An 11,006-nucleotide genomic window follows, 5' to 3' on the forward strand; every position below is an offset into this window, starting at 1 on the left:
GATTCCCCACAACACTTACAATCTTGTTCTGAACTTCAACTTCAACTAGAAATCATGTGAAGCTCTGCCAGAAGATGAACTTAATTCACCTTTAGTTCGCTTGGCAAAATTTGATGTGTCGATAAATGTTTAAACTGATGAACCTGTAGCCAGTTAAAACCAGGGTCCAGGCAGCTAGTATTGTTGATGGCTGTATTGCCCACCAGCATGCCTCTGAATGCCCGTTCCTGGAGTTTGCAGATGGGAGACATTGTTCTTGGGCCTTACAAGCCGGGTGGCTACCATGAGAACTGAATGCTAAATTTGCCTTTGCCCTGATGCAGCAGGCCAGTTTTTATGGACCTTTCTAGTGGCTTAGGCCCAGGGCCAGCCCAAGAAAATTTTGGCACCTACGTCAGACCCCAAAATGGCATCCCCTCCCCTGCCACCCTGCCAGGGAAGAAGGGGTGAGGGAAGATCTACATCAGGAACAAGTAAGGGAAAGAAAGATTGACACCGGGAACTCCTGCCCCGGCAGATCCTGCCGCCTGAGGCAGTCAACTCGCCTTGCCTCTTAGGTGGGCCGGCCCTGAATAACAATCTACATTGGGATCTGCTGCCCCTGAGGATTCTGCCGTCTGAGGCAGTCTCAGCTTGCCTCATGGCTGGGGTCGTCCCTGCTTAGGCCAGCTGCTGCCTTTCAGACTTAACTTCCCCCCAATGCCATCTGTAAAATGGGGGCAATGCTACTTGGCCGGTTCAGCTGTAAGGATTGCTGAGATGATGCAGAAAGCGCTAAGTGGAAATCACCGGGGGCTACTGAAAGTTTCTGACCATTCGTCTATATCAGTGATGGCCAAACTTGGACCTCCAGCTATTTTTGGGACTACAGTCCCCATCGTTCCTGACCACTGGTCCTGTTAGCTAGGGATGATGGGAGTTGTAGTCCCCAAACACCTGGAGGGCCAAGTTTGGCCACCACCACTCTATATGGCATCTGCAATGGTTGGGAAAGCCGCCCTGTCCCCAAAGCAACAGCACTCTGCTTCTCCTCTTCTTGCAGCATCACGGCCACAGCGGCAAGCATCGGGGCAGCCGGGATCCCCCAGTCGGGCCTTGTTACCATGGTCATCGTGTTGACCTCTGTCGGCCTCCCCACGGAAGACATCACCCTGATCATCGCTGTCGACTGGGCCTTGTGAGTTGCTCTTTACCCCATTGGTGTGTCATGTTTGGATACAGATTGAGTAGACAAATCCATGGGGGAGAGGGCTGTCGATGGCTACTAGCCACAGAGGCTACGCTCGGCCTTTACGGCTGGGAGGCAGCAACGCTTCCAAATACTGTATTTTTTGCTCTATAAGACTCCCTTCTTCCCTCCTAAAAAGTCAGGGGAAAGGTGTGTGCGTCTTATGGAGCGAATGCAAGGCTGCGCAGCTATCCCAGAAGCCAGGACAGCAAGAGGGATTGTTGCTTTCACTGCGCAGCGATCCCTCTTGCTGTTCTGGCTTCTGAGATTCAGAATTATTTTTTTTCTTGTTTTCCTCCTCCAAAAACTAGGTGCGTCTTGTGGTCTGGCGCGTCTTAAAGAGTGAAAAATACGGTACCAGTTGCTGGAAACGACAGGAGGGGAAAATGCTCCTGTGCTCACGATTGCTTGCGGGTTTCCCTCAGACATCTGGCTGGCCGCTGTGAGAACATGATGCTGGACTAGATAGGCCATTGGCCTCATCCAACAGGCTCTTACTCATCATAATCATTAATAATTGGCTTATTTATATGCCAAATTTTTAACAAAACTCTCTTGTGTTTCTTCTTGGCCTTTTCCCTGGCAGCACTGCCGGGGGGGGCGCGCGCGTCTTATGTCCCTGTCAAGATAGTATTTTAAGGCTCCTGAGCAGTGCATCGTTTGTAAGATTTCCTCCCAAAGGGGGTGTGGGTGTGTCAGTGGCGTATCGTGGGTTGTCAGCACCCGGGGCAAGGCAAGTAATTTGCACCCCCTAACCCGTGGATTTGCGCCCCCTAACCCGTGGATTTGCGCCCCCTAACCCGTGGATTTGCGCCCCCTAACCCGTGGATTTGCGCCCCCTAACCCTAACCCCCAGATGTTGCACCCGGTGCGGCCGGCCCCCCCTGCACCCCCCACGCTACGCCACTGGGGTGTGTGGGTGTGGGTGGGTGGGTGGGTGGGTGTGTGTGTGTGAGAGAGAGAGAGAGAGAGAGAGAGAGAGAGAGAGAGAGGCTAGGGCCACCTTCAATTAGACAAAGAGTGAACGCAATTTGGGGTTGCAGCCAAAGCCTTGGGTTACAGACGCTTCAGGTTACAGATGCTTCAGATTACAGACTCCGCTAACCCAGAAATAGTACCTCGGGTTAAGAACTTTGCTTCAGGATGAGAACAGAAATTGTGCTCCGGCGGCGCAGTGGGAGGCCCCATTAGCTAAAGTGGTGCTTCAGGTTAAGAACAGACCACCAGAACGAATTAGGTACTTAACCCGAGGTACCACTGTAGTCTTAAGGCTATATCTGAGATTGTACTGTCATACCTCGGGTTACAGACGCTTCAGGTTGTGTTTTTCGGGTTACAGATCGCCGAAACCCGAAAGTACCGGAACGGGTTACTTCCGGGTTTCGGTGGCCGCGCATGCGCAGAAGCACTACATTGCGCAGAAGCGCCGAATCGCAACCGGCACATGTGCAGACGCGGGTTGCGAACATGCATCCCGCACAAATCCACTGTATTGCTAATTGGGGAAATTGGCAAAGCCACATGCCCGCAAGTTGACAAAAAACCCCAGAGTTGGCAGGGTGAGTGAGCTGGCTTCATTTAATGTCCTGCTGCAGCCTTTCCAAGCTTGGGTCCCCAGATGTTTGACTACAACTCCCATCATCCCCAGCTAACAGGACCAGTGCTTTGGGATGATGGGAGTTGTAGTCCATCAACATCTGGGGGCTCAAGCTTGAGAAAGGCTGTGTCCTACCGTATAAAAACTGAACCCTAAAAAGCTGGGATGGAGTTGCATTCTCTTGTCATTCCTGTTGCATGCTGAAGACATGCACCTTTACTCTGACTGTTGACACTTGAGATATACATTTTAAGGTTCCACCCCTTACTGTGATTGCAGCTTGCTTTAAACTGTTTTCAAATTGTTGTAGCGCAACCTGGGGCCTCAAGGTGAAGGCCAGGTAATAAATCAGAATAATCACAGTAATCACAACTCAACCAAGGAAAAAGAACAAAAGAGATGGGATTGTAGAATCATAGAATCATAGAATCCTAGAGTTGGAAGAGACCACAAGGGCCATCAAGTCCAACCCCCTGCCAAGCAGGAAACACCATCAGAGCACTCCTGACATATGGTTGTCAAGCCTCTGCTTAAAGACCTCCAAAGTAGGAGACTCCACCACACTCCTGGGCAGCAAATTCCACTGTCGAACAGCTCTTACTGTCAGGAAGTTCTTCCTAATGTTTAGGTGGAATCTTCTTTCTTGTAGTTTGGATCCATTGCTCCGTGTCCGCTTCTCTGGAGCAGCAGAAAACAACCTTTCTCCCTCCTCTAGGTGACATCCTTTTATATATTTGAACATGGCTATCATATCACCTCTTAACCTCCTCTTCTCCAGGCTAAACATGCCCAGCTCCCTTAGCCGTTCCTCATAAGGCATCGTTTCCAGGCCTTTGACCATTTTGGTTGCCCTCCTCTGGACACGTTCCAGTTTGTCAGTGTCCTTCTTGAACTGTGGTGCCCAGAACTGGACACAGTACTCCAGGTGAGGTCTGACCAGAGCAGAATACAGTGCCACTATTACTTCCCTGGATCTAGATGATCTAGATGTACCCAGTGTTAGTCCTACGGAGAGGAGACCCACTGGTATTAATGAGCACGATGGACTGCAGGCCATTGCTTGCAGTGGGTCTGCTCTGTGAATAGAACACACAGTCCCAGCAAGGCCTCAGATTTTCAGAACTAAAGGCAGCTGCAAGTTTGATCCCCATATGGGACAACTGCATATCCCTACATTGCAGGGAGTTGGACTAAATGATCTGCAGGGTCCCTTCCAACTCCACAATTCTGCGATTCTATGATCGCTCACCCATTTGGAAAACAGCTTCAGATGGAAAATTGCAGGTGGTCCTCTTTGAACAGGGGTAGGCAACCTAAGGCCCAGGGGCCGGATGCGACCCAATTGCCTTCTCAATCCGGCCTGCGGACGGTCCGGGAATCAGCGTGTTTTTACATGAATAGAATGTGTCCTTTTATTTAAAATGCATTTCTGGGTTATTTGTGGGGCCTGCCTGGTGTTTTTTACATGAGCAGAATGTGTGCTTTTATTTAAAATGCATCTCTGGGTTATTTGTGGGGCATAGGAATTTGTTCATTTTCCCCCCTTCAAAATATAGTCCGGTCCCCCACAAGGTCTGAGGGACAGTGGACCAGCCCCCTGCTGAAAAGGTTTGCTGACCCCTGTCTTTGAACATAAAGCTGCGGAGAAATGGAAAGGGCAACCTGACTGACTATCTGAACCTCTTCTTTGAATTGGTTTCCAACCCCGTTCTGTTTGTCCCCCACATCATCTAGGGACCGATTACGCACAATGACCAACGTCTTGGGAGATGCGCTGGCAGCAGGAATCATAGCCCACGTCTGTCGGAAAGATTTTGCTCCGAAACCAGGCAAAGTATGTGTGGGTGTCACTTGAGAAGCGGTTACAGTGGTACATCGGGTTACAAACATTTCAGGTTACAAACTCCGCTAATCCGGAAGTATAGTACCTCGGGTTAAGAACTTTGCCCCAGGATGAGAACAGAAATTGCGTGCTGGCGGCAGCGGGAGGCCCCATTAGCTAAATAGATACCTCAGGTTAAGAATGGTTTCAGGTTAAGAACGTACCTCCAGAACGACTTAAGTTCGTAACTAGAGGTACCACTGTACATCCAAACATATCAGAAAGTCAGTAAAGGAGTCGGGTGAGAGGGAGGGGTAAGGAAGGACGAATCTATCAGGTTTGTTTTTCAAAAATTCTCATTTTTTCCAATCTTAAACTCAGTTCTCCACATTTCCACAATAATTTGCGATTTGCTTAAAAAGTCCTCATGGCCGTTCGTCAGCTTCTTAGCGCAAAACATCCTTTTAAAAAACAGGGTTTTGAGTAATAAAAGTTTTTGCAGAATGATTTCCCCCAGTTTTGTATGATATTTTCACAAAGATGTGCATTTATATGCACGCGTTGCCTTTGTTTGTACATTTCTGTACCGATTACTTGGCTGAAGGAGTGCAAAATTTTAAAGGACGTCTGCATTTCGGTTTGCACATTGTTTCAAAAGAAAAAGATTTGGCTTGTACGCTTTAAAAACGTGGACTGAATTGAATTCAGAGCTGGTTCGTCTCAGCACCTACATTTTGCTTCTCACTTCCCTACAGGATCCTGAGAGCAACGAAGAAAAACCAGCCTTGAGGGGGACGCCTGCTTCCAACGACCACGTGATGGAAGTGATCGGAGAGGTTTTAGCTGAGCAAAAAAACTACAACATCTGTCAGGTGTGATACCTGCAGCCCACCTGCTCCTGGGAAGGGAAGGCAGGTCAGTGCGAAGAAGGTGCCTGTTGCAGCGGCTTGACCCTCTGAGTGTCCCACCGGACAAGGGCCTCATCGCGCACAAACATAGCAGAGAGAGAGATGCGCTGTGAAGAAGAAGCTCGGAACGACACAAAAGTGCCACGGCGTGAAGACCTCCTCTTGCACGGATAAGAGCATGAGAAAAGCCCGCTGGGCCAGGCTAGCGGCTCGTCTAGTCTCACAGCAGCCAGCCAGATGCCTGTGGGAAGCCAGCAAACAGGATTTCCTGTTTCCCAGCCTATTAGGAGAAGCCAGGGTTGAACCCGAGACCTTTGTGCATGCGAAGCAAGACGCTCTGCCGCTCAGCTTCGGACCTTCGCCTGCAGACGCCCAACTTAGAAGTCCGTCAGCAGGAAAGAAGTGCAGTAAGACTGCTTGCCCCCCACCCCACCTCAAAGCATTTGGCCTGGGACATGGGCCTCCCATGAAGAAGATGTAAAAGGAGCCAGGTGGTCCATCTATTGCAGCATCCTTCTTTCACAGCAGCCAACCAGACGCCTGCGGGGAAATCCGCAAGTGGGATTTAAGCATGAGAGCAACCGTCCCCTCCTTCTCACCCCTTGCCTTTTCCTGTAAGACCTATTGCAGTCGTTAAGAGTCGTCAACAGACTCATCTCAGCTATCTGCCAATCTCCCATTCCCACCACCCTTCTGAGTAATACCCCTCCCCACCTTCTCACTATATAGAAGGATCTGGCAACTTCTGTTTCAGTGTATCTGAAGAAGTGTGCATGCACACGAAAGCTCATACCAAGAACTAACTTAGTTGGTCTTTAAGGTGCTACAGGAAGGAATTTTTTTATTTTGACTATGGCAGACCAACACGGCTACCTATCTGTAACTTCCCCTCCTGTGTTTTCCAACAACACTCATTCAAAAGCATAGCCGCTTCCAAGTGTGGCAGCTGTAGCCTTAGATAGCCCTCTCCTCCATGAATTTCTCGAAATCCTCTTTTAAAGCCATAGAGGTTTTTGGCCATCGCTGCCTCCTATGACAGCAGGTTTCGTAGTTTAACGATGCACCCTTTAAAGGATAAAGGGTGTAAGGAAGCCTGTTGACAACTGCTTTCAGCTCTGCCCAGACACCTACAGACAGACAGCAGGGTGGAATTTCCCCAAGTCACATCTTGCTAGCATCTCTAACTAGGCACTGTGGTCTAAACCACTGAGCCTCTTCGGCTTGCCAATCAGAAGGTCGGCGGTTCGAATCCCCACAACACGGTGAACTCCTATTGCTCAGTCCCTGCTCCTGCCAGCCTAGCAGTTCAAAAGCACATCAAAGTGCAAGTAGATAAATAGGTACTGCTCCCGCGCGAAGGTAAACGGCATTTCCGTGCGCTCTGGTTTCCGTCACGGTGTCCTGTTGCGCCAGAAGCGGTTTCGTCCTGCTGGCCACATGACCCAGAAAGCTGTCTGCGGACAAACGCCGGCTCCCTCAGCGTGAAAGCGAGATGAGCGCCGCAACCCCATAGTCGCCTTTGACTGGACTTAACCGTCCAGGGGTCCTTTACCTTTTACTAGGTTATAATTTCTGTAGGATAAAAGAGACCAAGTGCTTATCTAGCTAAGGAGGTTTGGAAGTCATATTGACTTTAAAAGGTTGCGGCTGCTATTATATAATGTAAGAGGCTCAGGAAGCTCTCAGGGCCTTGTCTGTTCCCCGTGTTCATGTTTTCTTTTTACTCGGAACTTTTAATTTTTACGAAGTTAGATCTGAGCAAAACTGAGGGCCCCTTTGGGACACAGGGAGTAATCCAGAGCAGTTCATTGGCAAAAACGTCTAATACTTAGTGAGTCTGTGGAATGAGCCAGTTGTGTGGCCCCCGCCCCCACCTGTGTAAGGAGATAAAAGGAAGAGTGAGAAAGCTGGGCTTTTGCTGCTTCGGGACAAAAATGTACATTAAAAACCTGCATGCGGGCCATGCAAAGGAAGAGGGGAATTGTACAAAGAAGCTTTTGAAACAAAATAAAATGTTTTTTTCAAATGTAGTAGTTGTCTTTATGGATCTGTTTTCTTCTAGAGAGATAAAACGTCTTCTCCCTGCTGAGCTGAGGTTTCTCACTTGGCTCTAAGGATTCTCCTTTGCTTGGACAACAAGGGCCAGAGTTTCCCAGAAGTGTTGATTCTCAGCCTTGGTCAGAGGTAACTGGCCTTTCTCCAGGCATTCGGCTGAGATCCTGGCTGACCTCCCCGTCTGCGTCTCCCGGCAGGATACAGGCAAGGTCTTTCCGGCGATCCCACTCAGCGTGAGAGGGACACACCAACTCCTCCCTCTTCCCTGCTTCCCTCAGGGAGGGGAAAAGAGACAGACAGAAATCTATTTACATTGCTTTATTTCTGTCTTTCCAGCAGTACAGAGAAACGTGTCTGCACTCTCCAGACTCCAGCAGTAGAGAGAGAAAACTCCACCCCTGTACTTCCAGTACAGGTCAGATGGCACTCTGAGCTAACATCCGGTGCTCAGAACAGTGAATAGGCTGCCCCTTTGTTCCAATAGTACAGTCCCACACATCAACATCCTGTTTTGCATTCCAGACACCTGCAGCTCGCTCTCGCATTGCTGCTTTTTCCAAAAGGCTGGATGATTTTTATTGCGATATGTTTGCGGAGAGAGGGGCAGAGCGCCCTGCTTCAGAGGGGGATAAGGATGCCAGGAGTCAAGAGTCCACTTACAGGATGGTCCAGAGAGCGAGGTCAGGTCATGTTGGTTTGGGTCAATGAAGCCCAGTCACAGGCCAAGGTCATGCAAACGTGGAAATCAGGTTTCCAGCAAGGCATATGGAAATTGTTCCGGCAGCTTTCCCCAGGACTTTTATCCAGGAGCCTGCTAAGCTAAGTACAGCTGGTTGGCCACCAGAGCTATCTGAGTTGTGTCTCCTCGCGAGGAAGCATCTCTTCACAAGTAGCCCTTTATTCTTGATGAGGCCCTGGCGACTTTTTAGACAGGAAATCTGAGAATGGTAGCTCTGCGAGAAGAATAAGGGGGTCTCTGAAGAACTCTTAGCACCCTTAACAAACAACGTTTCCCATGATTCCTTGCAGGAAGCCATGACTGCTCAGAGCGGTAGGATGTGCTTTCTAACGGTACGGCGCTGTGGGCTCTGAGTATGCAAACACAGGAGGTATGTTTTGGGGGGTTTTGTTTTGTTTTAAGAGGAGGGCCTGTTTTAAGAGGAGTGCCTGAAACAAAACTGGTGTCTAACTACCTTTCTTCACGTCTTATTGGTGGCTTGAACACACTGCAAAGACCACACGTTGCTTCCAACGTCTCACACACTCAAAACATTCACTGGAGTGTCCCCACACGCACATTCAGAAACCCATGCACCTCCCCCAATCCCCCTTTTACCAAAACCAACCGGCAGCACTTCACGACTTCGACCGGGGCCCAGCAGCACCTTTTACTGCTCCTGGGCGAAACCAAAACCAGTGGCACTTTTTCTACCCTACTGGTGGAGCTGATCAAACTCTCTTTGCTCCCACCTGTCCCTGTGGAGCCTTACTTTTTTCCCTCGAGGTACCTTCTTTCAGCCGTTGCTTTTTCTCTGGTCCTTGCAGTGTCTCCACTCAGGAACGGGTGGCAATTCCTCCCACGAACTTGGCAGGATGTGCACTTGAACTGCTGACGCCGAAACCGAGCTGTTCACCACAGGGACGCCTTGGACCCAACATCCCTTATCCTCGGGGAATGCTGTTTTTCCCGGCCAACGCACCAAGAAATGTAGCTTTATGAGGCTTTGTCCTCGGGTGGGGAAAATATTGCACCCGGGAAAGGGAAGTGGGAGTCAACAGACACTCAAGGAATAGTTCGGAGAAAAAGCTTTATTTCTACCATCCATGAACTGGTAGAAGGAGCAAGTGTGATAACTCACAAAAACGAATGGCAGATGAAGCTGATTGACTGTATGGGACTGGCAGAAATGACTGGCAGAATCCGTGACCAGGGAGAAGAGTCGGCAGAAGAAGACTGAAAAAAATTTAAGGACTATCTACAAAAATACTGTAAAATTAAGGAATGTTGAATGATGTTGGATTGAAATTAAGTGGTTTCTAGCTGTAATGGTAAAAGGAATATGATAAAATGGTTTTCTTTTTGTAAGTAAGAATTTAAAGTTATAATAATCTAAGATGTTGGAGAGAAAGTAAGGTGTTTTCTTTTCTTTTTAAGCTGTAATGCTTTGAGATAAGGATTTGCTGTATAAATAATTTGAACGGGATATACAAGAAGGGGAGGTATGAGGAGGTCGGGGAAATATGTTATGAGAAAATAAGTTGTGAAATTTATGTGTTTTTAATGTTTTTATGTTTGCTTTTTTCTTTTTGTTTGTAAAATTTGGAAACTAATAAATATTTTTTTAGGAAAAAAAGGTAACTCACAAAAACATGCACGAGTTCACAGTCATGTGCACAGAGCGTATATTCCCCTTCCAGTTCCCTCCCCTTTCTCCTCCCTCAGGAGTCCTGCCTTGAGTTCCCCTGAGCATGAACAGAAAGCTCCTGTCTTGGGACTCTTCCCAGGAAAGGGGAATGAGAACAGTTCAGCATGTCCAAGATGTTGCAACTAGAAGGAGATAAAAGTCAGTTCTCAGGCCTGCTCCGACAGAGTCTATTCATTAGCTTTTTGAAGCCTTCTCGTGCTGATAAAAGGAACGGTTTTGCCTTGCAACAGCAGAGCAAATGAGCAGATGCTTAGCTGCTGAGAAAATGATTTTGAAAAGCTTTGAGAAACTTTGAGCCTGCTTTGGGGGGAGGTGACTTCGGGCCTAGGTGAGGTCACCTTCATGGAACTTTGAAGTGTCAGGCATAGCTCTAATGGCTTTAGCCCAAACGTAGCAGAGTTTTCCTGCAAAGCGAAGAAGCTAGTCGAAGTGGAAATGACTAGTCAGCTAGACTCAGAATAACTACAGGATTTATTAAAAGGAAAAATAAAACCAGCAGAGTTTCTGCATACAAAACAAAGCAAAATAAATCCTTTCTTTCTCTCTCTATCATACACAGCACTTCTACTCCTAACACACCTAACACCAAACTGTGCTAGCATTCCCAGATAACAGAGTTGAGTGCTGGTCGTTAACCAATCAGAGTAAGTAGTTTCTAGGTCAAGCAGACCTTGGCTTTCTGCCAAGAGTAAATTGACACTGCCTTGAGTTAATTGTGTGAAGCCAGAATCTGCAAGTTCCCATGAGAATCAATTAACAGAAACTGAACACACCTGTCCTCACCTCCTTCAGAAGAAGCTCCGGATAAAATGAAATGTGAGGCAAGAAAATATATTTGTTTATTGAAAACTGGCTCAAGAGTTGGATTGTAGAAGCTTCTCAGCTCCAATTCTGCAGTAGAAGAGTGTAACCAGGGATGTGTAACCTTGCTGCGATTCTGCAAAGGTGCACACAAAAGCTGGAGAATGCA

The 11,006-nt window shown here is 48.2% G+C and overlaps 1 protein-coding gene across 2 annotated transcripts in view; it reads left to right on the forward strand.

Moving 5' to 3' along the window:
• Positions 1–6,142, forward strand: part of LOC308577540 (excitatory amino acid transporter 5-like) — a 37,623-nt gene extending 31,481 nt beyond the window's left edge. For both annotated transcript variants that reach the window (XM_081177836.1, XM_081177837.1), the window contains 3 exons: positions 1,043–1,177; positions 4,560–4,659; positions 5,403–6,142. In XM_081177836.1, coding sequence (XP_081033962.1) covers positions 1,043–1,177; positions 4,560–4,659; positions 5,403–5,525 — 358 coding nt within the window. In that variant the 3' untranslated portion in view covers positions 5,526–6,142. The remainder of the gene's footprint in view (positions 1–1,042; positions 1,178–4,559; positions 4,660–5,402) is intronic.
• The last annotated feature ends 4,864 nt before the right edge of the window (positions 6,143–11,006 follow it).

The sequence above is a fragment of the Podarcis bocagei genome (assembly GCF_964188305.1).
Source record: "Podarcis bocagei genome assembly, chromosome: 18".
Classification (NCBI taxonomy): Eukaryota; Metazoa; Chordata; class Lepidosauria; order Squamata; family Lacertidae; genus Podarcis; species Podarcis bocagei.